Raw genomic sequence first — 26,386 nt, 5'->3', positions numbered from 1 at the left:
TTTTGCAGGCCTTTTTTCCTGCACCACACCGTGAATCTCTTCCATTTTGCGTTGTAGCATTTTCTTGTAGTTGGTTTCCTTGCCTCCCGTAGCACTCGCATAGTGCTCTGAGGCAACCTTAGGTGTGCGAACTCTAGGTCTTCAGGAGCCATGCTGCCAGGTTGAGGGTCTCTGGCTCTGGGTGCAGGACCTCCCCGTTTTGCACTGAGAGCAGGTCTTTTCTCCTCTCGAACCTGTACGGATTGCCTTGCGCCATTTCTTGAATTTGTGAGAACCATGTCTGCCTCGCCCACTGCGGAGCCACTAGGATTAGAGTCATGTTGCTGGTTCTGCACTTGTTGAGCACTCTGTGCAACAGGGGTATCGGTGGAAAGGCGTAGGCAAATGTCCTCGACCAGCTTATCCATAGGGCATTCCCCTGGGATTGCTGATCTGGTTCCCTGGACGCGAAGCTTTGGCATTTTGCATTTTGGCGTGTTGCAAATAGGTCTATTGTGGGAGTTCCCCATCTCCGGAAAAGCTTCTCCGTTTCCTGGCCATTGAGCTCCCACTCGTGAGATGCCGAGGTCTGCCTGCTTAGCCAGTCTGCCTCCACATTGTCCTTCCCCGGTAGGTGAATTGCCAGTAGATCTATCCTGAGAGGTATGGCCCATCTCCAAATCTCCTGAGCCAGAGAGGAGAGAGGGAACGACTGTGTCCCCCCCTGTTTGTTGATGTAGAACATTGCCGTGGTGTTTTCTGTTTGAACCAACACCCTCTGGTTGTACAGGTGCCTCTGGAATGCCTTCAGGGCTAGTAGGATTGTCTTCAACTCGAGATAATTGATATGGCAAACCGCATCTGCTGGAGCCCACAGACCCCTCACTCTGAGGTTGTCCATGTGTGCTCCCCATCCCTTTTGCGATGCGTCCGTGGTAATGGTCATTGTTGGGTTTGGTGGTGTCAGGCTTCTCCCTGCTGTCATGTTGTCTCTGTTCCACCAAGTTATCTCCTCCTGCACTGCGTGCGTAACAACCACTAGATCCTCCCAACTTCCGTTTGCTTGTGACCATTGCTGTTGTAGCCATTCCTGGAATGGTCTCATGTGCAGGCGTACATTCGGCACCAGCTGGATACACGACGCCATCATCCCCATCAACTTGCTCACCGACCTCACTGTCAGAGCTCGCCCCTTCTGGTAGAGCCGCGTCTCCTTCAGTAGGGCATCTGTCCTCCTGTCGCTGGGCACCACTGTACTGCTCAGGGAGTTGATTTTTGCCCCCAGGAAAATCTTCACCTGCTCCGGTTCCATCGACGACTTCCCCCAGTGAATCGAGAACCCCAGGTTCGTGAGAGTGTCTGTTACGCGTTTTGCGTGCCTCTCGCACTTTTCGCGCGAGTTTGCCTTGACCAGCCAGTCGTCTAAGTAGGGGTAGACGTGTATCCCCTGCTTTCGTAGGTGGGCCGCGACCGCCGACAGGCATTTTGTAAAAACCCTTGGCGCTGATTTTAATCCGAATGCCAGGGTTGTGAACTGGTAGTGTTCCTGGTCGATGTTGAACCTTAGAAGTCCCTTGTGTCTTCTGTTTACTGGGATGTGCAGGTAGGCATCCTTGAGGTCCACGGTGACCATGAAGTCTCCGTGTCTTATTTGGGGCAGCACCTCCTGCAGCGAAGTCATCTTGAACCTTTGCGTTCTGACGAACTTGTTTAGGTATCGCAGGTCTAGGATGGGTCTGAGGCTCCCGTCTACCTTCGGGACCACGAAGTAGTTTGAGTAGACCCCCTTGTTGCGTTCTCTGAACGGCACTGGCTCTATGGCTCCCTTTTCTAGAAGCTTCCGTGTTTCTTCTCTGAGTAGGGTCAGTTCTTGACCCGATCTTTGCCTTCCCCTTGGCTTCCTGTTTGGCGGTTTCCTTTCCAAATCTACGCAGTACCCGTACTGCATGGTGTTCAGTATCCACTTGTCTGTGGTTATACGCTGCCACTCGTGAAGGTAGAGCCTCAGCCTTCCGCCTACTGGTGTTGTATGCTCGTAGGCTTCTGATCCTTCTCTCCCCCTCGATGTTACTGTTTCGCGCCTCACCCCTGGGGGCATGTCGAGGGTAGGCGTCCTCCTGCGTGCAGAGTCACTTTGCTGAGGGCTGCTCCCCCCCTCTCCTTCTCTGGCCACGTCCGTTCCCTCTCCCGCGAAAGGACTGGCCCCGGGGCTGGTACTGCCAGTTTTGCTTCTGTTGACCCTGTCCGTGACCTTCACCCTGCTGACCCTGCTGGAACGTCTGGTGCGACGGGCCCTGCTGGTTTCCTCCCCTACCGTAGGGTCTCCTTGAGGGGTTGGCTCGCCTCATTCCCCTCTGCTGTAGGGCCCCCATGGACCTCGCCGTTTCGTTATCTCTTTTTAGCTGGGTGAGCTTCTCGTCAACTGTTGCTCCGAACAGTGTCTCTCCGTTGAAGGGGGTGCTAAGGATGTTGTTCTGCACCACCGGTTTGAATCCCGAGATTCTTAACCATGCATGCCTTCTCTCGGTGACCCCTATGGCCATGAGTCTTGCTGAAGTCTCTGCCCTGTCCAACGCCGTCTTTATGCAGGAGTTGGCGATGTTTTTGCCTTCATCTACTAGGTGTGAGGCTCTCTGGCGGTATTCTTCGGGGAGATGCTTTACTAGCTCCCCCATCTCGTCCCAGTGCTGGTACTGGTGTCTATTGAGGAGAGCATTGGAATTCGCCATGCGCCAGTGCATAGCGGCGTTCCTCTCGACCTTTCTTCCTGTGAGGTCTATCCTCCTGCTCTCTTTATCAGGTGGTGGGCCCGAGGTTGCTGGTACGTTGGCCCTTCTCCTGGCCGTGGAAGCTATGATGGAGTCTGCGGTCACGCTACCTTTGATGTAAGGGGGGTCCAGGGAAGAGTGCTTATACTTCTTCTCAGTCCTGGGTGTGATCGACCGGCAGGTCGCTGGTTCCTTGAAGGCTTCTCTCCCCTGATTCATCACGCTTTGAAGCATGGGGAGGAACTGGCTCCTCGTCTGGATGGGGAGCAGGGTCTCGACGAGAAAATCGGCTTTCGGCTTCTCTTCGTCGAGTTTGACGCCGAAGGCTGTCGCTGCGCTCCTGACCACCATATTGTACACCCCGATGTCGTCGGGTGGCGAAGGCCTCGAAGGGTACGTGTCCACGGACTCCTCCGGGTTCTCGGTGTTGAGATCCTGCCATTCGATCTCGTGGCTGGTCGATGGTGCCGAGCCGTAGACCGACTGTTGGTCTTCTTCCTCGGCTTCCTCTTCATAATAGGTCTCGTCTTACTCTTCGAGATCCCTCATCAGTCCCTCGGTGTCGAATTCATCCTCGACCTCGACGACGTCCGCCGATGAAACCGTTGGAATCTTCAATTCCTTCATCTTGGCGTCGAACTCCTTCTTCCTTTGAAGGATGTTCTCCATCTCGGCCTCGAGCCGCCTCTTCTTTTTCTCCATCTCGGAGATGCTTTCGGCGTCGACAGCGCATCTTTTCGTCGAAACTTGCGTCGACGTCGACCGTTCTTTCAGTGTCGATCGGGCCGTTCCCTGGGTTGTCTTCGACGACCCTTGCCTGTCGGCGTCTTTCGGCACCAGGGGGTCCTTCTCTAAGGATCCGTTCGGCCTCTTGTCCATGGTTCCCCCTTTGGTCGTCGAAATTTTCGGCGCCGGGGCTCCCTTCGTGGACTTAGACTCTGATTTTCTCGAGTCACCCTCGTGTTTTCGAGGTACTTTCTGTTTTTCGCTCGACGATTCTCTTACCTCGTCTTCTTTTTTCTTGTCGGTCTCTACGACCGTGAAGTTTTCGGCTGTCCCGGCGACGTTGTCCTCGTCATCCGAGGAGAGGCCCAGATCGTAGAGCGACGGGGCCTTACCCTTGCCATCCATGCTGGCGTTGGCTCTTCTCTGCCGATCTCTCACCCTGAGCGTCTTCGGCGCGAAGGCTGAGCAGGCGTTGCAGTCCTTACTCTGGTGTTCGACCGGTAGGCAGAGGTTGCAGACCGGATGCTGGTCCTTCTGCGCGAACTTGTGGTGGCACTTTGGGCAGAACTTGAATGGCGTCTTGTCCATTGCGCTCAGGGCCTCTGAGTGCGCATTCTCCAAGGTCGTCGAAGAAAAAAGGGCGCTGAACCTCCTTTCTTCGCGCTCCTGATGAAATAACCTCCTTTCCTGTGAAAACTCCGATGTATTTGTCGACGAAACTCGCTTTTCTTTCTTCTTTCTTCGGTTTGTAACTCTGGAGCTTCTCGATGACGATCCAGACCCAACGGCGGAAAAAAGAATCTGAAGATGGCGCCCCAAAGGTGGGACTTCCGCAGGAAGCACGACGACGTCACGGAAGGTGCACCAAATGGTGGTCGTCGCCGCCCACCTGGGCTGCAAAAAAAAAAAAAAGAAAAGACTACGAATCCGGACCCAACCACAAGATCGCGGAATAATGAATAGTGAATCCAGAAAGATTCACGCTGCAAAACTATAACTGCTGAAATTCTACGGTTTTGTACAAGTGAAATCCGAGCCTTTATCTAAGACTTTGACAGCTCCAGCTTGCTGGAAGAGCAGTGTTTAAAGCTATCAAAGCTCCCGCCAGGTCACAGCAAACAGCTATGTCCTGGGTGTGGGCACCTCGGGAGATAGCAGGAGCCAGTCCTGGGGAGTGGCAGTCCCCAGGGTCATTAAAGGCTCGAGGAGGGGGGCTGCGCGACTCCCTTCTTTCAATTTCAATGGCCTGCTCTGGGGAGTTGGTGGTCTATGGGGCTGAGAACATAAAGAAAGCTGAGGAGGTGCTGGTACCCAGTGCTCTTGCAGCCAATGGAAGGATGTCTGCGTGGCTCCCCCCCTCTTATTTTCCTAAAACCTCAGGGAGGTGGTGGTCCCGGGGCACGCGGCCCTCTTCCATTTCAAATTAAAGCCCCACAAAGGTGGTTGTCCCCGGGACTCATTTGAGCCTAGGGAGGGGTGTCCGTGTGCCCCCCTTCCAATATTTAAATAAAGCTTCAGTGAGTTGGTGGTCTCTGGGCCTCAAAGAGGCTCTGGAGGGGGGCGCGTGTGCTCCCCTCCTTTTTTTTTTTTTTTTTGTTTTTTTTTATAAAATGCCCCCGGGACCTGGCCCACCCAGGGCCCTCTACAAAATAAGCGCAGGAGCCTGTGCATGGTTTTTTTAAAAACGTTTTGCCGTGAATTTGCAATTTCCGTGGCAATATTTTGTTTTAAAAAATGCTTTTTGGCCAGCCGGAGTTCCTCTGGGACTCCATAACCAAGTTTAGGGGGTCAGGGTATTTACTCCTACCCTGCCCCCTTTTCTTTTTTTCAACTTTTGTTTTGGGTTCCTGGTTGAAGTGTTGGCAGCCAATCAGAGCTCTGCAGATCTCTGCACGACCTCGCCATTATCCACGGAGTCGTCATAATTGTAGATATCCAAATTTGGATTTCCTTTAATTTCTCGACAACTACTGAACGGATTTACACCAAATAACTGAAAGCGTGATCTGAGTAACCAAATCTACTACCTTTCTAACAAATTTGGAGTCATGTTTTTATATGTATGTATGTATTTATATGTGTGTGTGTGTGTGTGTGTGTGTGTGTGTGTGTGTGTGTGTGTGTGTGTGTATATATATATATATATATATATATATATATATATATATATATATATATATATATGCTTTTTTAAAATATATATAAAACTATGCCCCTGTAGATAGAGGGTGTGCTACGAAGGAATCATTTGCATTTTTTAATAAACATCCTTTTTTCCCTGCTTATCTGAACATTTCATAAACAGCAACTGTCATCTACTTTAGTGGCATGTGTCACTGTAGTCTTTCTAGGGCCATGTGAGGGACGGTTACAAACTTTTAGTTCTACTTTTATGTCTGGCGCCTTCTAGTTTTTGTTTAGTAGTTGTTGTAAATACTTTATTTCAGCCAAGGGTCATAAAAGTATCACAATAGTACAAACATTCACAATACAATCTAAAATGCATCAAGCAGTATATATAAATATTCTCAGTAAAATAATCCTCAATCTTTGAGTAAAACAATTTAAACCAGTCACTAGACATTTCATTACATCCGCCCGATGACTTCTCTTTTTAAAATTAGCTAAAAACTTTGTATGATACAGTAAAAGAGGAAAAATCTGGTTATTTAATTCAATTCGAAGTACTTTCCCAATTATGGGTACATTGGTTGTTACGACATCACAGCTTTAGCCCCATTTTGCTTCTTGTTAGTCCCACTACAAACAATTATCGGGATAGGGCAAATATTATGTGCGGTGCTAGTTGTTAGTACCCTCGGTGCCTCTTGGTGCTTCCTAAATCCCAATTGGTTGCACAACGGTCAAATGCATTTCATCCTTGCCCTGCCATATGACGGGCAGAAGAATAGGACATGTGCTGTATTTTCTGTGGACCCTAAAGTTCGTGTAGATCATAAAGTGCAGGGACGGTCTCCCTTTCCCCCCCAATTTGCTGTATGGCTCTTGGTCTGTAAGATGTTATACCTTAGCTCCAGATACAGAGTTCTTGCTAAGTAAGCTTGTATTTTAATCAAGAAATTCTTCAAAGCTCGGGTTTGGTTTAATATTAAGGAACTGAGGTGTTAACCTTCCCGATCTTGGGTCGCAATAAAGTGCATTCAGGGTATGTAGCCAATACGTTCACCTTAGTATGTCTTTGCAACTAGATGTTAGGCTATGCGGCTCTGTCCAGTATGAACTGAGGCCTAACTCTATTAGCCATTTCTTTACAAATCTTAACCAAGGTAAGGTGAGACATGTATCAATAGCCAACAGTTCTCTTGCACCTTTTCAATTTGCCACTAATTCTGGTGTTGTCCACAAGCGTATCCAATAAAGCAGTGGTTAGAGTGTTGCAATTTGCCCTATGCGCCTCATGCTTAAATCATGGAATATTGGGATAAGTGGTGTGGATGAGGGCAGCCCCATTAGTCTCCTCGCAAACTTGTTTTCCCCAGTTGTTAATTGTTTAGTGTCGCCAATGCCCCATAGCTCTGATCCATACAGTGCTTCCGCCTGGACCTTACATTTATATAGCTCAAGGGCTGGTGTCATGAGTTTGCTTGAGGACAAACTGTACTTCTTAAGGACGGCCCTCGCCCCCTGGGCTAGCCGTAATGCTGAATGATTTACCTGCTGCTTCCATGATTATTTAGAATTGAGTAGTATACCCAAGTAAGTAAAATTCGGGGCTTCTTCTATTTTCTGGTTATTCAACTTAAAATTATTTCTGAAGCCCTTGTGTGGATTTATGGCCATGTACTTAGTTTTACTAATATTTATTTCTAGGCATTTTGAATGGCAGTATCTATTAAAATCATCCATCAAGTTTTGTAAACACTTTGGAGTCTGCGAGATCAGGATAGTATCGTCTGCAAACAGCAGCGCCGGAACCAGGTTCCCATTCAGCTTTGGGGGGGGGGGGGGGGGGGGGGTCATTTTCAGCTTTTTGTAGATGGTTTACCACGTCGTTGATATAAAGCGAGAACAGGGTGGGAGCGGGTATGCATCCTTGTCTCACTCCTCTTATCTATTGAGATTAGTTTCATGAGTTTCCCTTTCATGCCCCAACAGACTCTCGCATAATTATCATTGTGCAGCCTTTTTAGGTCTCGCCTGAGCCAGCGCTTTAGCGCTGCTCTGGCGAGAGCTTTAGAAAGCGGGATTTGGAAGTGCAAACTAGTGCTTTTCAGGCCCCCAACTACAGTGCATGTGCGCCAGGCGCACGCACCATTTGTCAGCCTGCTGATCACTTTCGCGGCCGCTTTGATGTTCTCAGTGAGCCGCGCGGCCACTGAGAACATCAAAGCGGCCGCGAAAGTGCTCACCATATGCCAGCCTTCCCTGTGTTGCTTTAGCACTCGCCGCCCCCCCCCCCTTCCATGTTACCCGTGTGGCTCACTTTCTCTTTCATGGCCGCGTGGCGTTAATTTCACGGCCGCGCGGCCAATGCTTGTTTTTTTTTTGTTGCTAGGACTCAACCGCTTAGAGCACCTCTTGCTTCTGTCTGAGCATTTGGCTGGCATGCTCGGAAAAATGTAGTCCCACTGATAACATTGTAAGAATTTTCGATCAAACCTCGCAACACAGAGCAGAAACAAATCTTTCTGGTTCTTTACTACTTGGTGAAAGCCCTTCTGCAGCCCCAGCTCATGAGAACGCTTCAGCATTTCCAAGTACTCTCACCGCAGCTCACAAAGGAAAGCCCATTGTCTATTCAAAAGAAAGCTAAATTAAGGGCGTTTGCATGCGGTCCCTTTTCACAATGCTGCCGTAGAAAAGCATGTCACATAGTTCCTGCCCCGAACAATGCAGACGGAGCCACGGAGTCTGTCATAAAAGAAGCCGAGCGTTTCCCCTTTGAAACGACGCACCGAGTGGCCCGGCGCTTGCAGACTTCATCCTTGCCTCCAACAAATAATCGTAGGCGTGGACATTATTTATAGCAGCGTATATTTTCTAAATGATAGCATTTTATCCTCGCTGGACGCAGTGTGCCATTTGCCTGGCTGCTTTATAATTGGGCCTCTTTCGCCACCCACAGCATCCCATTCTCCGCGGCTGCTCGCGGCCTCAAATTGAGGTGTTCTTTTTTGTGGCACAATAACACACGAGGTTTCCAGGGCTCCTGGGCCCATTCTGTAAATATGCCCTTGACTGGCTCCCACTCGAGCTGTAACGAGACCCATTCTGTTGAGGCTGTCCTTAACCTTTCTGGTAGCAGTTTCATCTCCTTTATTACACCTATTTGACGGCAATTTTCCAATGCTGTTCTGACTTAACCATGTGGGGCTGAGGGATGTCCTGCCAGCAACTGCAGTCTGGGGAGTTGAACTACTACAATATGGCCACCACGGGTGTGCCCGTTAGTGACACGTGCACAGTAATGTGCAATCTGTGTTTCTACCCCTTATAATTTTTTACCACATGCTAACTCCGTGTGCCACATAAACTTTTTTTTAGGTCTCGCCTGACCCAGCGCATGCGCTGGTCTGGTAAGACTTTTTGTGAGGGCTCAAAAAAGTGCTACCACTGTAGCCTAGAGCTACAGTGCATGTGCGTCGGCCCGCGCGCCTCACTTTCACGGCCGCGTTGATGTTTGATCACGATCACTTTCGCTTTGATGTTCTCCGCGAGCCTGTTTTTTTAGGTCTCGCCTGACCCAGCCGAGACCTATTGGCTATGCCAATGCTTGTTATCTGTGTTAACAAGCTAGGGGGAGCTTCTTGTTTTTTAATGAGTCCCACAGTAAGCATCTAGGTACGAGGTCGAAGGCCGCGCTCAAATCTACAAATGCTACATAGATGTGGCCCCCCTTCACTTTGACGTATTTCCAGATGATGCATAGGAGTCTTTAGACTTGATCCATTGTGCTTGCGCATGATCTAAATCCTGCCTGGTACGGGGACATTGTATTGTTAGTTTTTATCCAGTCATCGAGCCTGTTCAATAATTTTCTGGCGTAGATCTTTTGAAGCACATCTATCAGGCTGATTGGCCTATAATTCTCAGGTTTCTGTTTGCTACCTTTTATGTGAATAAAGACAATTTCAGCCCCTTTCTACGTTGCCGGTATTGGTGCGCCTGCTGCTAATGCATTACAAAGTAGATTAACATACGTGACCCAAACCTTTTTATTGCGTTTGAATCGGTCTCTGGGGAGTTTGTCTAGTCCTGGTGCTTTTCCCTGCTTGATGGTGTCTATAGCATGTTCGGTTTCTTTCAGTGAGAAAATGATCACTTCTCTGTCTCCCTCGTTACTAGCAGGCGAACCGTCTTCAGCTGAAGTGGTCTAGAAGTTTGAATACAAGTTAGTAAAATACTTGGTCCAAACTGTCGGATCCAAATAATGCTCGATTCTCACTACTTGGTACTTACCCCCACATGCAATTATTTTCCAGAACTCTGCTGAATCATTGGTTTTTGCTGCCAGAAGGATGCCCAACCAACTGTTCTCCTCTCAATTCTTCCCGGCAGTAACCAATGTTCTCCTGTGAGTATCCCTAGCCTTCCTTATCGAGTCGGCATTTACCTGCTTTAGATTTTCAAGTGGGCTTTTCTTGGTTCCTCTGCACTCTCATGTATACCAGAGATTTGATTTTAAGCCCATCTTAGAATTGGGCTTCAATTTCTTCCCAGTGTTTTTAGTAAGAAGGGGCTCTAACTTTGCAACTAGGAGAGTATGCATTGGTATTACAGAAATTTCACTTGTCTCTATGTGGTCAACCACTACCTCTGCAAAGGTGTTATAGATACTTGTCATTAGCTCTATGCCACCTGTAACCCTGGGCCACTTAATAGATCTATGGTTGTTCCCTATTAGGGGGAATATGTTTTGCATGCAAGTATCAGGTAGATCGTCCCTTGCTATCTGGCCTATTATTTCCAAGCAAAGTGGCTGGTGGTCACTGTCCTCCCTCGCCTCTATTCTGAAGCTCACTATCCTGTTCCAGCTATGCATAATGTAATCTATTCTTGACTGCGAGCTACCACGTTTAAATGTATTAACAGAGGCTTTTTCATCCCCTTTATTAAACACATGCCCTTAGATGGTGTTTGATGGTGAGCAGCATTATCTGTAATGCAACATTGGTGCATGGTTTTGGTGACCCAGCCTCTAGTTGAGGCAACCCCATAGCCACACCCTCTTCCTCTATTAAACTTTCTAGGCCATTTAGTGGCTCATAGGCACAATTAAAGTCCCCACATAAGATCATGTTATCACCGGGGTCCACATGGACCAGGGAACTGCCTAGTATATAAAAAATCTCAGAATTTGTATTTTGCCTGATTGGTCTATTATAAACATTAAATAGATACAGTTTTTCATTGTTATGAGTATTTACATCTAAGTATACTGCCAGTAAATCTGGTGAGTCTATAATACGAACATTGGATCGCATTCCTAGAGTTATTTTAATCCATATTACAAGTCCCCCGATGATCACCCTCTCTGTGATGAGATAGCGTTCTTATAGTATGTTTTATATCCCAGCTTGAATTGGGGGGGGGGGGGAAATAGTAACCATGACTCCTGAGAAAAGACAGCTATCGCATCTGTCTATGTAGCTGTGACAATCAGGATCCTCACGTTTTTGTTTTAAACCGGCAACGTTCCAGGAGACTATAGCTATGGGTGTTAGTCCTTTTGCAGTTACTTTGTGTGTTTTGATATTATAATCCGTACGGCAAGGCACACCCTCAGACCCCGTTAGGGTTACCCACAGTGCTGCTTGTGCCTACTTCTGGTAGGGGGCCGTTCACATTTGAGTTAGGCACCTTCTGTTGGAACATGTCACTAAGGCTAGTGTCTCCAAGGCAAAAAGGGTGGGAATATGGTCTGGGGAGCCAGTAAACATCCTGCAAGAGTCAGTCACTAAGTTCTAAGGTGGAACCACTAAGTCTTCCATCCGATGGTAGAAACGGGGTAGGCGCCGCCTAGTTTTTGTGTAGTAAATTCTGGCCATCCTACGCTGGCCCCTGCATCAAGACCTGCTCACCGCATACCTTGTGGGAAGGAGAACACTAGCTATGCAAAAAGAAGATGCTTTATTGAATATCTCTCACTGTTCTTCTCAACAGAAGATCCCTCATTGGCAGCCACAGATACCGGAGAGTGCACTTAGTGAGAAACAACATACCTTCAGATGAAATAGAGCACATATGAGCAACACAATGACATCACCCACATTGGACATTCGGAAGAATTCAGAAGCTTTCATCTTTACCTTAAGCTCCTCATTCAGTGTGCCATACATATCATTGATCTTATGAACTTCCTTCAAAGTGTCATCTTCATTAAAAAAATCCAACCTGGGGACAAAAAGCAAACAAAATCTTTACCATGCATATCATTGCTTACTTTAGACTAACAAAAATTCACATCACTTTATTCCAATAGGGCTTACATAAATGATGGAATGTAACAAAAAAGAAACACTCTGGAGTTTTAAAACAGTTGACAAGGTTGTAAAATGACAAAATAAGGACAATCTTATCGTGTTAATAGTAAAAAGGAACAAATATTACAGTTAAGCCTGAGATGAAGATGGATATGATTAAGAAAGGATAATTAGACTGGAATTAAAATTGGCCAGTTCCACAAACAAACCACAGAAGAGGATGCACAAGGAGCTTTAAACGGTTGCACCTTGCACCAAACTCAGCATCACGTGTTTTGTTAATGCAGTAATAGTAAGTAGCAGTACTGCACCAAGAACATATTTTGTCACTCAGTTGTCTATAAAAGACCACAATTAGACTAGAGCATCAACAGAATGAACCTGCTGTGCAGTCCTGCTTTCTCAGGTCTAATATCTCTTCCACCCACTGCACAGAATACTCTCTGAGGCTCACACTTCTCTGGCAGAAACTGCGCAGTTTCTGCCTCCATTCCATGGAATGCTTAATTTTTTTGCAGATATTAATTAACGGCTGACATTTTCTATATCCTTAATGAAAAAATAAAATCATTCATATGAGGTGGAAAATTGCTCAGACGTACTACTGAAAAGAGAATGTCCCTAATCCTGTTGCCCGTGATCCCTTTAGCCCACTAATCAGGAACCACCGTATTTAGGAAACCATATTCAATTATTTAGTTCTGGGATGATAGCATAACACTGTGAAAATGTTCAAAGGTAATACAATTATCCATATAAAACACATTTTAACATTATTTTACTTCAGGGCCAATTTCCCCTTTGGAAAAGCAAGCTGGGATAGAGAACAGAAACAATCTGGCAAAATCCTTATTTGAACACCATGTTTTACATACATAAGTATAGCATCCAATGGACAAGTCAAAAGACAATTGTAAAGGCAGCTTTGCTCCTCACTGCGGGAAACAGCATTTAGAATGTAGTCATTACACGCAATACCTTTACCACGCATCCATTACCACAGCATGTCTTTAACATGCACATTTTTACCACGCATATACCATTTGCCATGCATGCCTTTACAAGAAAAATGTATGTCGCTGGCAATGTTCCCTCTAATTTCTTTCCTCTGTGTGCGGCAGTGGAGGGTCTCTGTGCGCTGCAACCATGGCTATGTGCGCCAGGAATCACACCGCACGTGTGCGCGGCGCCAAATGTCACTCAGAACGTTTACTTTAATAAGTGAAAAGATGGTGCATTTTCACACATACAGTGCCACAATAAGTGTCTTAAGGGCAGTTTCCAAATTGGATAAACACGCCATGACATGAATTGGTTACACAGGCAAGTACACTTCAAGTTTAGAAAAGCACAAGACTTAAACGGTGGTACCATCATAAGATTTTAATAAATATTCTTAACTTGAGCACTGTTAATTGGGTGGGGAAATGTTGGGTAACAAGAGAATCTATGTGACAAAAGCAGTAACCAACTGACCTATGCACATAAAATACATGGTAAGCGTTCTTTGCAGCAGGTATATTAACCCTCTGTGCTACATGAGATAATTGAAACCTGCCCTACACCTCCCCATTTGTCCGTCTACCCCTCCGCCCCCACTTACTACTGTCCCACTGCTTTTTTTTTCCTGCTGCATCACTGCTGTCCCTTCCTTGACTCCCATGTATAAAACATGACACGTCAATGAGACATACATTTTTTGGAACAGACATGGCGCTGGCAGCAGGCTGGCACAATCGTCCCCGCACCGCGCTTTACTAACAAAAGAGTAGAGCCAGTTTAAAAACACAGCGTGTACTTTGGTACATGCTGTTATTTTAAACCGACTCTACTGTTTTGTTAGTAAAGCGCGGGGACGATTGAGGCCTTTTGTTTAAGTATTGATGGTAATCAGAGCCCCTTCACGGGCTGTGATTACCATCAATACATAAACAAAAGGCCACAATCAGCCCCGCGCTCTGCAGCCACACATCCCCCCCCAAGCCGCGACTAGACGTCACAAGCCGCAACAAGCCCCCCCCCAAGCCGCCAGAAGCCCTCAAGCCCCCAAGCCCCCTTACCTGCACTCTCCACGTCTCCTCGCCGGCACCGCAGAAAAAAGTGCCTGGTTTTCGCGCCGCTCGCTTCTTAAAGCGGCGGCGCGGCCGGCGCCTCTCCCCCGGGACGTCCTGGAATCGTTGTGCGCGCTCCACAACCGGGAGTGCGCGGTGACATCGGGGAAGGTGCTTGCGCGTGCGTGTGCCTTAAAGGGAACGTAGGTCGCTGGTAAGTATATATATTAGGGTAAGGACATTTTTAGGGTAGGAGAGGGAATTTGGGTAGCAAGGCTATTTTTAGGGTGGGGAAAAGCATTTGGGTCGCAAGGGTAATTTTAGGGTTTAAGGTGGGTATGGGTATTTGGGTGGCAAGGGTATATACAGTGTTTAGGGTGGGTAAAGGTATTTGGGTGGCAAGGGTATTTTTAAAGTGGTAAGGGTATTTGGGAGGCAAGGGTGTTTTTAGGGTTTAAGGTGGGTATGGTTATTTGGGTGGCAAGGGTATATTTAGTGTTTAGGTTGGGTAAAGGTATTTGGGTGGCAAGGGTATTTTTAAGGTGGGTAAGGGTATTTGGGAGGTAAGGGTGTCTTTAGGGTTAAGGGCGGCTAAGGGTATTTGGGTGGCAAGGGTATTTTTAAGGTGGGTAAGGGTATTTGGGAGGCAATGGTGTTTTTAGGGTGGGTAGGGGTATTTGGGTGGTAAGGGTGTTTTGGGTTCAGGGTAGGTAAGTGTATTTGGGTTGTAAGGGTGTTTTGGGGGATTAGGATGGGTAAGGGTATTTGGATGGTAAAGGTATTTTTAGGGTGTAGAGTCATGGGTATTTGGTTGGTAAGGGTGTTTTTATGGTTGAGGGTGGGTGAGGGTATTTGGGTGGCAAGGCTATTTTTAGGGTAGGTAAAGTTATTTGGGTGGCAAGGGTATATTTAGTGTGGGTAAGGGTATTTGGGTGGTAAGGGTATTTTTAGGGTGGGTAAAGGTATTTGGGTGGCAAGGGTATATTTAGGGTTTAGGGTGGTTAACCGTGTTTTAGGGATTATGGTGGGTAAGAGTATTTTGGTGGTAAGGGTGTTTTTAGGGTGGATAAATGTATTTGGGTGGCCAGGGAGTTTTTAGGGTTTAGGGTGGGTAGGGGTATTTTGGTCAGTAGGGTGTTTTTAGGACGGGTAAGGGTATTTCTGTGGTAAGGGTATTTTTTGGATTTAGGTGGGTAAGGGTGTGTTTATGGTGGGTAACTCTTAACCCCTTCCATGCTGCGCAGATTCCGCCGCTGTGCTGACGGAATCTTGCGCGGGCGTGGTCATGACGGAACGGTTCCGTCATGAGCACAGCTCAACCGTGGCTCATGACGGAACCGTTCCGTCATGAGCACCGAAGGGGTTAAGGTATATGGTGGGTAAGGGTATTTTGGTGGCAAGGGTATTTTTATGGTTGCATGACAGAAGCATGGCTGAACCACAGGCGTCTCTACAAAGCCATCCTAACCATCAATGCGCCTAAACAACACATGCTTTTACCACGCAATTTCGTAGTAAACGCATGATTGGTAAAGGGATATGCATGGTAAAGATTACCTCTACCCGACCACCCTCCCATCCTCAAGCCCTAAAATCCAATTTCCCTGCCTCGCTCCCCTGCCCTGAGGCCTAAAACCTACCCCGCCCAGCCTTTAAAACTACCCCTTCCCTTCCCCAGGAGGCCTAAAACCCTCCCCCTACCAACGACCCCGACCCCAGTCCCCCACCCTGAGCCCTAAAACGTACCCCCGCACAATCCTTAAAACTGCCTGAGGCCAAAATCCCTGCCCCCCAATAAACTACATCACACTCTGCCCTGAGTCTTACAACTAATGCCCACCCTGACACAAGACACTGTTTTCAGGTCTGTGACTGTTCGTCTTTGCTCAACAATATTCTCCGCTATTTTTAAATTGCCAATCTGCACTGTCTGTGAATCTGATTTTAGAGACCTCGCAGCGCTTGCTGTGTTATGTCATTTTTAAACATTCTGTACTGATAATTGTGTTGTACTGTTTTTAATATATTTTATTTGATGCTTGCTCTGTTTTGCACTTTTGTACTCTTCCGCTTGGTTTAATTAGCCGGTCCCCGTTCCGCCACGGCTTGTGCCGGTTGATGCGGAGGGACGTGAGGCTATTTCCGGGACGCTCTGTGGCGACGGGCGATCCCAAGTTCCTTCTAGCTCAGTGCCTCTGGTTAGCACTCTAGTTCCCACACGCCCCGCCCACTCTGCCTTTTTAACGCGGGTCAGGGCGCGGACGCGCGCAGCCACAAGACACTGTTTTCAGGTCTGTGACTGTTCGTCTTTGCTCAACAATATTCTCCGCTATTTTTAAATTGCCAATCTGCACTGTCTGTGAATCTGATTTTAGAGACCTCGCAGCGCTTGCTGTGTTATGTCATTTTTAAACATTCTGTACTGATAATTGTGTTGTACTGTTTTTAATATATTTTATTTGATGCTTGCTCTGTTTTGCACTTTTGTACTCTTCCGCTTGTTTTAATTAGCCGGTCCCCGTTCCGCCACGGCTTGTGCCGGTTGATGCGGAGGGACGTGAGGCTATTTCAGGGACGCTCTGTGGCGACGGGCGATCCCAAGTTCCTTCTAGCTCAGTGCCTCTGGTTAGCACTCTAGTTCCCACACGCCCCGCCCACTCTGCCTTTTTAACGCGGGTCAGGGAGCGGAAGCGCGCAGCGGCGCGCCGGCGGCGCGCCAATGGCAAGCCCGTCTGCGCCCGTCCGCGCCTGATCGTCGCCATTCGCCAGATACCCAGCACCTCTGCACAAAGCTGTAAGTTCTAGTCTGTCAATATGTTGCGCTATTCATGTCAGGAGCTTCATTTGCTAAACCCTTTAAGGTTTTCTACACCTAGAGCACATCAACCCCTTTCTGTGGCTCATGAGAAACCTCCTGTCGTAACCAATAGTAAAGAAAGGACTAACATCTGCTCTCAAGCCCATGATATCCCTCGCGCGAATGCCACTAAAATTGTCTCGAATTCGCTGTCGGCCCTATACCTAAATGCTAGGTCTATTCCCAAACATGCGATCGAGCTCTGGAGTCTTTTAAATGACGAGAAACCTGGGATTTGTTTCATTACCGAGACTTGGCTCCATGGTTTCTCTACAGCAAGCATAGCCACCGCGTTTCCGTCACAATATCATCTGACTCGACTTGACAGAGAGTCAGGAAGAGGCGGTGGTATTGCTGTAGCAACGGTGGCCCCCGCTGCAATCCGAGTACTAGAATCACTCTCCTCTATTCAATTAGAGATTTTGATTTTAACAGTAGATACCCCTGGTGCAGAATCCTGGAATGGGGCATTGATATATAGACCCCCGGGCTCCAAAATGCATTTTGTAAATCAGCTGCTTGAATTTATTGTACCCCATGTGCTAGCAGCTGACAATTTCATCCTTCTAGGCGATTTTAACTACCATGCGGAAGTGGCACAGAACCCTGACTCAGCCCACCTTATTGAGGCAATGCTTACATTAGGATTGACACAGAGGGTGACCGGACCAACCCACTCTGCGGGCCACACCTTAGATTTGATATTTACTAATTCTTCCAAACTAATTATTAAATCTCCATGCCCGGTATTATGGACTGATCATTCTATTCTCAAATTTAGTATGCCCATAACTATGCATTGTAACAACAGTTTAAAAAATTGCACGTGGATACGACCATGGCGCAAACTCTCCACGGACACCTTCCTATCGCATTTCGGGCCTCTACTACAGGGTGAGAAAGTCGACGCCATCGACTCCGTTGTCAGTAATGTAGAAACCTCCATTTTGACAACCCTTGATAAAGTTCTTCCTCTCTCAAGCGTCCTAGAAAAAAGCAAAGCCTCACCATGGTTTACTGATGCATTAAAAGCGGATAAGCAACAATGTCGCGCCGCTGAACGTCAATGGAGAAAATCTAAAACCGACAAACACCGTAGGAAATATACAATCCTCCATTCGATATATATGAACAATATTAAATCAGCAAAAAAGATTTATCTCACCCAGCGTATTAACAATGCAGCTCATTCGAGTAAAGAGCTATATAAAATATTGAAGGAATTTACTGCTCCCCAGGTCGAGCAACTTTCTTTTACGCCCACCCAAGAATGGGTTGACTCTATTGCTTTATTCTTTGACAATAAAATTAAAACAATTTATGCCTCATTCCCCCCTCAGGCAGAAGATTTTGGCTGTTACAATACTAACTTGAGTGAATCCAGTCCTCCGCTAGAATTAAACAAAGTCCCCTTATTAACTGAGTTCGATCCCATAACAAAAACTGAAGTCAGTGATTGCTTAGGACGGATTAAATCCGGCACCCCAGCCGATCCCTTCCCCCCCCGTTCCTGTGCTAAAATGTTACCCTTATTTGTGGATATCTTAACTACTGTTTTCAATCTGTCACTGAACCAAGCTACATTTCCGCATAGGTGGAAATCAGCACAGGTTAAGCCTATCCTCAAAAAGCCCCTTGCCGACCCTAGTGTACCCGCAAACTATCGTCCAATTTCTTTACTTCCCTTTTTTGGGAAGGTATTGGAGTTTTTAGTTAACAAACGTCTCACGGCTTATCTTGAAACTCATAAGCTCCTTGATCCCTCCCAATCCGGCTTTCGTGCGGCCCATAGCACGGAGACCGCCGTTATTGAAGTAGTGGATAACATCAGACTGGCCTTGAACCGTCGAGAATCTGCTATCCTGGTCCTCTTGGATTTATCTGCAGCATTCGACACCATCTCCCATAGTATTCTCAAACATCGTCTGTGGGAGATTGGTGTCAGAGGGAGGGCCCTTGACTGGTTCGACAGCTATCTGACAGACCGATTCACTGCGGTCTCCGTGGATGGGATCGTTTCCTGTTCATATCCTGTAGCAGGGCTCTATTCTCAGCCCCATGCTGTTTAATGTATATTTAACACCTTTAGCTGATATCATCAGGTCATATGGTTTTGACACACTTTCCTATGCCGATGATACCCAGCTGCTAGTGACCTGTGACCCCGACCAGTCTGATGTCCAGACCCGCTTTAAGAGCTGCTTGATTCGTGTAAATGAATGGATGAGTCTAAATAAGCTCCAACTGAACGGCGGGAAGACTGAAGTTATCTTATTTGGGAAAGCCGAACAGCTCTGGACCAGCGCTTGGTGGCCATCAGAATTGGGCACTTGTCCCTCCCCCAAGTCCGCAGTCCGTAACTTAGGCATTGTGATTGACAATTCTTTATCCTTGAAGACCCATATAAATCAAGTGCTTGGGACATGTTTTGGGATAATGCGTATGTTACGCAAGATCTTTAAATGGCTACCCATTGAAGCAAGAAAACCCTTGGTCCAGGGTCTTATAGTTAGCCGCTTGGACTATGGCAATGCCCTTTTCACCGCACTCAACCAGGATTTAATTTCCAAACTTCAAATCCTTCAGAACACGGCCGCAAGACTTGTTCTGAATCATCCTTCCCGCACCCCCTCTGCTCCTACCTTAAAAACTTTGCACTGGCTTTCGATCCGCCAAAGAGGGCGTTTCAAACTTCTAAGTCTCACGCATAAGATAATGCATGGCACTGGTCCACTTTACCTGGCAAAAAAACTCCAATGGTATGTTCCTGGACGCCCCCTGCGGTCCAGCTCCAAACCTCTCCTTGTTCAACCTCGCATCCGGACAGTCCGCAATGGTGGTCGTTCCTTTTCATACCTAGCCCCTTTGCTTTGGAACAAACTTCCTTTGGATCTGCTCTCTATACATGATCATTTTCTTTTCCGTAGAAAGCTGAAAACTTGGCTTTTTTCCCAATAAATGTTCTTGCATGAGCACTTTCAGTCATTCCCGATTTCTTTGTCTTGGTTGCTAGCGCCATGAGACCTTTGGTGAATTGTGCGCTATACAAAAATCTCTGACATTGACATTGACATTGGCCCTAAAAACTACCCCTGTGAGAAAATGCCATCTTTCTTGCATGGTAATCCCCCACTTTTTGTTGAATTGCTGAATGTACTTTGACTGAGTGTGCCCTGGACTCCTGCCTATCAGGTGCCCAGGGCCTATGTTCCTTCCCTAAAACCCAAATTGGCAAACCCTGGCCACATGTCAGCCCCTGGTAAATGGTACCCTAGGTACCCATGGCCTTGTGACCAGGAAAGGCCTCTGAGGGCTGCAGCACTTATTGTGCAACCCTTAGAGGGCCTGTACCCTAACACAAACACACTGCCCTTGCAGGCTGAGTGTCTGGGTACAGGACAAAACAGAGAGTCGACATGGCACACATCCCTGTGTGCCATGCCCACAACCTACACTGCTCTGGCATACATCAGCCCCCCCTCTAGCTGGGTGCCCTATGCCAGTGGTGTGGGCACAGGGGCATGAACCCTGTGCCCCTACAGTACCCAGGTCCATTCCTGGGCACTGTAAGTGCAGTGCTGCCATTTAAGAGTATATGGTGCTGGGAGCTTGTCAAACACGAACTCCACAGCACCATGATGGCAACACTGAAGACTGAGAAGTTTGGTATCAAACTTCTCAGCACATTAAACCTGCACTGATGCCAGTGTGGGATTTAATGTACAATGCACGACAGAGGGCATCTTGGAGATGCCCCCTGAACCTAACCTACAATCCACGTCTTGTCTGAGGGGCTGCCTAGGCTGCCACACAGCAGACATGTTGCTGGACCCCTGGGTAGAGAGCCATTCACTCTTCTGGGCCTGCAACAATACATATCCTGGGCGAGGTGCTAGGTCTCCTCCCCCAGGATGGGCAGGAGAAGCTTCAAAGGCATGCCGCCTTTGTGAGCTTCTCCAGGCCACTTGCTGTACTCAGCAACTGGCCCCTACCAGTTCTAAACCCCCACTCTGCCGGGGAGACTGGCCGGAAACCCCAAGGAAGGACAGGGGGTGTGCCAGCCTCTACCAACCCCACCCCTCAGGTGGGGGAGGCGAGGTGAAACCCATCCCCGGGCTCTCGCCATCTTGAAGATGGGGAGCCCTGCCCAATCAGGACGAGGCCACTGCCCCCCTCCCACAGGAGAGTGGCAGGATAGGGGGTGTACCCACCACAGGACAGGGACCCAGTGGTCCCAGCCCTTTACCTACCTGTAACGCCCCTAAATTTAGTATTTAGGGGCACCCTGAACCTTCCTTCCTCAGGTTCCAGATTCCAAAACAGCAAAGAAGATCAAGAAGAGAGAAGACCTACCGTGCAGCTGCTAAGAAGAGGAAGACACCAACTGCTTTGGCTCCAGCCCTACCAGCCTGTCGACCCTCGAACCTGCTCCTGCTAAATCCCGGCACCTCCTGTGGCCAGCAACCTCACAAACCCCGGAGGACCTGGCTACCTTGTGACTCTGAGCATCTGGGACTCCCACGAGCAGTGGCTCTGCTCAAAGCAAGTATCTAACCCCTGCCATCAGCCCGGAACCACGAACCCTGCACACTCTGCACCCGCCAAGCCTGGCCTGTGTGGGAGTGGACAAAGACCCAGAGGACGTCCCCCCGGCGACTGTGACCCCGAATCCGGCACCCAAGGACCCACCTCGACGCTCCTGACGAAGCCTGCAGCCTCAGAACCAGGGACCCCCAAACGCGATCAACAGAGGGTAAGATTTCCAGACACCAAAAGGCACCCCTGCACCCGGCGCCCTGCGGCCCTCTGTGCCCGACTCCTGGGTACCTACCTATCCTCCAACTACCCAACTTACCTCTCGAAGTGGTGGTCACACCTGAAGAATCTTCGTCCCCGAGTTTGCAGCCTTTGTTCGTCCTTGAGCTTTTCCATTGCAATCCATTGAGCGCCCGAAGGCTCAAAAGCACCCCGCACCCAGCCGCCTGAGTGGCCCTGGCAGTGCAACTTCTACTCCTACCTACTTCCCCATTTGCCCTGGGGAAGTGACCAGGAGCCCAGCTCCCACAGCAGCGTAGCCTGCTAGTCAGCAGCCACCAACCAAGGGCCCCCTGCCTCCCATAGGATAACATTGGGCCTAACTCACTCTGCACCCGGCTGCCCCTGTGCCGCTGAGGGTGTAACAACTGTACTTACCTGACCCTGGGAGACCCCTGAGTCTATGCCCAGAACCTTAACTCTGCCAGTCGAGTACTTACCCAAAAGCCGATAACTCACTTTTCTTAGGGTAACATTGACTGGTTTCTCTTGAAATTTCTTGTGTGTGGAGTTTCTAAACTTTAAAATATTCACCTAAAATCAACCGAGTAACGAAAACGGAAATACTCACCTGCTATTAAGAGAGATCCCAGTGCTGGATCTTGGTGCCCAGCACTGACCCTGAAAAGTATTTACGACCATACTTACCACTAACTCAATTTTCTCCCATAGGAAACCATTGACTGTTTTTCTGTGAAATTTCTTCGAAATGTCGATTTTTGCAAACTACAAATATTCTTTAAAAATCATACCAACTGTGAAAACGTAATTACTTACCTGTTTTATATAGATGCCCCAGTACTGAGCCTAGGAGCCCAGTACTGGATTACAAAAGTAACGAGAACATACTTTACCCGTAGTTTGAATTTTCCTTCATAGGAAACCATTGACTGTTTTTCTGTGAAATTTCTTCGAAGTGTCGATTTTGCAAACTCATAATTATTCGTTAAAAATCGCCTGTATAACTTAAACGCAGTTTCTCAACTGCTTACAGGTGGTACCCTCGTGCTGGATCCAGGATCCAACACTGACCTAGAAAAAGTAACCATAAGCCTACTTACCTGCTAAGTGAATTTCCTCCCATAGGATAACATTGGTAATTTGATTAGAAAACATTTCTGTGTCAACTTTTAAAATAGAAAAATATTGCTTAAAAATCACAACAGTAACTAAAATGTATTTACTCACTTGTTTCCGAGAACTGTCCCAGGACTGAATCTAGGATCCAGTCCTGGAGTTAGAAAAGTAATCCTGAAACTAATCAATTGCATATAACTTAAAATTCCCATTGAGCTCAATGTATTATTGTGTTTGAAATTGTGTTGCCCATTGCAACAAACTGTAACTATTGCATTCCAAGTCAATTGCCTCTTGCAAAGTATTTAACTAAAGCATCTCATTCTGAGAAAGTATATTTTGATACCTATTGTTGGTTCTAAAATAAAACAACCATATATTTTTATATACAAACCATTGGCCTAGAGGTCAGTTCTTGAGAGTGTGAGACCATTTGCTGACTGAGTGTGTACAACAAATGCTTCACACTGTCCTCTGATACTGCCTTACTGCTCGAACAAGCTACCACTTTAGAGAGTAAGGTTATATCTAACTTTAGGCTCTGTCAAACCTCTGGGGGCTGTGGACTCTGCACACACTGTACCTATTTGGGAACAGTATATACAGAGCCACTTTCCTACATACCCCAAACCCAGCCATAGCCCTTGAAACTACCCCTCCCCCTCCCCCTGCCCTGAGGCCTAAACCCGACCCCAGCCCTAAAACCCCCCAAACACTGCCCCAGCCCTTAAAACTACCCGACCCCACCTCTCCACACTCTGAGCCCTAAAACCCTGCCCCCTTCCAAAAACGACCGATCCCCCCTCCTACCACCCTGGGCCTTAAAACCAATCTCCACCCTTAAATACTACCCCCACAAACCCGGCCCAACCCCAATTGCCTGCCCGTGTCCGGAGCTTCCTGTTACAACACTTCCTCTTCTCCCCGACCATCTGAACACGACACAGCTATCTGCCTTAGCTATGCATGCACGTGGTTAAGGCAGATGCGTGGTTCTGGCAAGCATGGTTACGCTTGCGTGGAAACAGCACGCGTTGCTTGTCCCACGTTGTAAAGGCTCTTTCCTGTTTTTAGGGTTAATGATGGGTAGGGGTATTTGGGTGGTAAGAGTGTTTTTAGGGGTTTAGGGTGGGTAAGGGTATTCTGGGGTAAGGGTATTTTTAGGGTTTAGTGTGGGAGTGGGTGTTTGGGTGAGAAGGGTATTTTTAGGGTGGATAAAGGGTATTTTTAGGGTTTACGGTGGGTAAGGTTATATGGGTGGCAAGAGTGTTTTTATCATGTAAGCTAGGTAGGGGTATTTGGTTGATAAGGGTATTTGGGTGGCATGGGTGATTAATAGTATTTGGGAGGCAAGGGTCATTTTAGGGTTTAGGAAAGGGTAAGGATATTTGGGTGGTAAGAGTATTTCTAAAGATTATGGTGGGTGAGGGTATTTTGGTGGTAAGGGTATATTTAGGGTGGGTAAAGTTTATTGGGGCTGCAAGGGTATTTTTAGGGTTTAGGGTAAGGGTATTTGGATGGTAAAGGTATTTTTAGGGTGTAGAGTCGATACGGGTATTCGGTTGTTTTTTAGGGTTGAGGGTGGGTGAGGGTATTTGGTTGGCAAGACTATTTTCAGGGTAGGTAAAGTTATTTGGGTGGCAAGGGTATTTTTAGGGTGGGTAACTGGTTTAGGGTTTATGGTGGATAAGGGCATTTAGGTGGCAAGGGTAATTTTTTAGGGTTTAGGTGGGTAGAGGTATTGGGTGGTAAGGGTATGTTTAGGGTTTAGGGGTGGTTGAGTTTAGGTTTGGGGTCAATAAGTTTTAATATATATGCATATATATATACACACACACACGTATATATATTGTCACTGACAAAACCCAAAAGGTTACAGGGACGTTCTAGTTAGGCTCACATTTCACTCATACAAAACCAGAGAAATTCAGAAGTTATAGTTAGCTGAGCTAACTATAACTTACGCCCCCTCAATGCACTGCTTATGACCTCACATATTACATCACTCATGGTGGTCAGTGACATCACTGATGACATTTCATATGACATCACTGATGACATTCAGTAAGTGAGTGTTTTCTAAAAGTTTATGAGTGTTAAACATATATACTAAGGCACTACAAAAGTTAAAACAGTACTTTGTGTATTACTAATCAGTGATACATAATATATGTTAGAAATAGTGTGTGACTTTGTGTATGTATGTGTGTGAGTGGGTGTATATGTAGGTGTGTGAATACCTGTGTGGGTGAGTGAGTGGCTGTATGGGTGGGTGAGTAAGTGGCTGTATGGTTGAGTGACTGGCTGTGGAAGTGGCTGTATGGGTGAGTGAGAGTCTGTTTGAGTGGGTGATTGGTTAAAAGAGTTGGTGTGTGTGAGTTACTGTATTGTAGAGTAAGTGTATGTGTCAATGGATGTATGGTCAAGTGGATTTGTGAGTGCTTGTACGGATGTGTGAATGGGTATGTAAGCAGTAGTGAGAGTAATTATGTGAGTGCTGGTATGGGTGAGCGAGTAGCTGTGTTGAGAGGCTGTATGGGTGAGTGAGAGGGTGGGTGTGAGTGGCTGTATAGGTAAATATGTGGGTGCGTGAGTAGCTGCATGGGTGAGTGTGTGGCTGGGTGAGTGACTGTATGAGTAAGTGACTGGTTGAATGAGTAGCTGTAAGGGTGCGTGAGTAGCTGTATGAGTGAGTGAGTGGGTGTACAAGTGGCTCTATGGATGAGTGAGTGAGTGTTTGTGTGAGTACTTGTATGGGTCTATAAATGGGGATGTGAGTGGGTGTATGAGAGGTTGTATAGGGGTGTGAGTGGGTGTGTGAGTGCTTCTCTGGATGGAGTCATCAGGGATGTCATCAGTAAAGTCATCAGTGATGTAATATGTGAGGTCATAAGCCATGTATTGCGGGGAGTAAGTTATAGTTAGCTCAGCTAACTATAGATGCTGAATTTCACTGGTTTTGTACAAGTGAAATCTGAGCCTAACTATAATGTCCATGTAACCATTGTTTTTTCAGTGAATTTCTGAGGTTTTTTTAATGCTATTTCCTAACTATAATGTCCTGGTAACCTTTGTTTTTTAAAGTGAATTTCTAAGGTTTTTTTTAAATTGTATTTCCTAAATGTAACCTTAGACAGTGAGTGTGTGAGTGAGTGCATGAGTTGTCTCAGTAAGTCTGTGAGTGGGTGTAAGTGTCTGAGTGTGTATATGAGTTGGTGTGTCAGTGTCTGAGTGGGTGTGTCAGTAGGTGTGTGAATGTCTGAGTAGATCTGTGGATGTCTAAGTGGGTCTATGAGTGGGAGGGTAGTCTGAGTTAGTGCATGAGTCTCTGAGTGGGTCTGTGAGAGAGTGAATGAGTGTGTGGGTGGTTCAGTGACTGGATGCTTGAATGTCTGAGTGGGTCTGTGAGGGGCTGTGTGAGTCACTGACTGGGTCTGTGAGTAGGTGCTTGAGTGTCTTTGAAGGTCTGAGAGTGGGTGTGTGAGGGTGATCTGAATGAGTGCATGAGTCTCCGAGTGGGTGGGTGCATGAGTACCTGAGTGGGTCTTGAGTAGGTGTGCGAATCTCTGAGTGGATCAGTCAGTGTCTGAGGCATTCAGTCAGTGGGTGCATGAGTGTCTCAGTGGGTCTAAGTGTGTGTATGTGTGTCTGATTGGGCCTGTGAGTGGA

General features: G+C 47.2%; 1 protein-coding gene across 1 annotated transcript in view; it reads right to left on the bottom strand.

Moving 5' to 3' along the window:
- ABRAXAS1 (abraxas 1, BRCA1 A complex subunit) overlaps nt 1–26,386 on the bottom strand; it is a 210,143-nt gene that overhangs the window by 75,520 nt on the left and 108,237 nt on the right. The window contains exon 7 of the mRNA XM_085636577.1: nt 11,744–11,828. Within this exon, the coding sequence (XP_085492703.1) occupies nt 11,744–11,828 (85 nt within the window). The remainder of the gene's footprint in view (nt 1–11,743; nt 11,829–26,386) is intronic.

This window comes from Triturus cristatus, chromosome 2_1, assembly GCF_964204655.1.
Source record: "Triturus cristatus chromosome 2_1, aTriCri1.1, whole genome shotgun sequence".
Classification (NCBI taxonomy): domain Eukaryota; kingdom Metazoa; phylum Chordata; class Amphibia; order Caudata; family Salamandridae; genus Triturus; species Triturus cristatus.
This window is presented reverse-complemented; position numbering and strand designations above follow the sequence as displayed.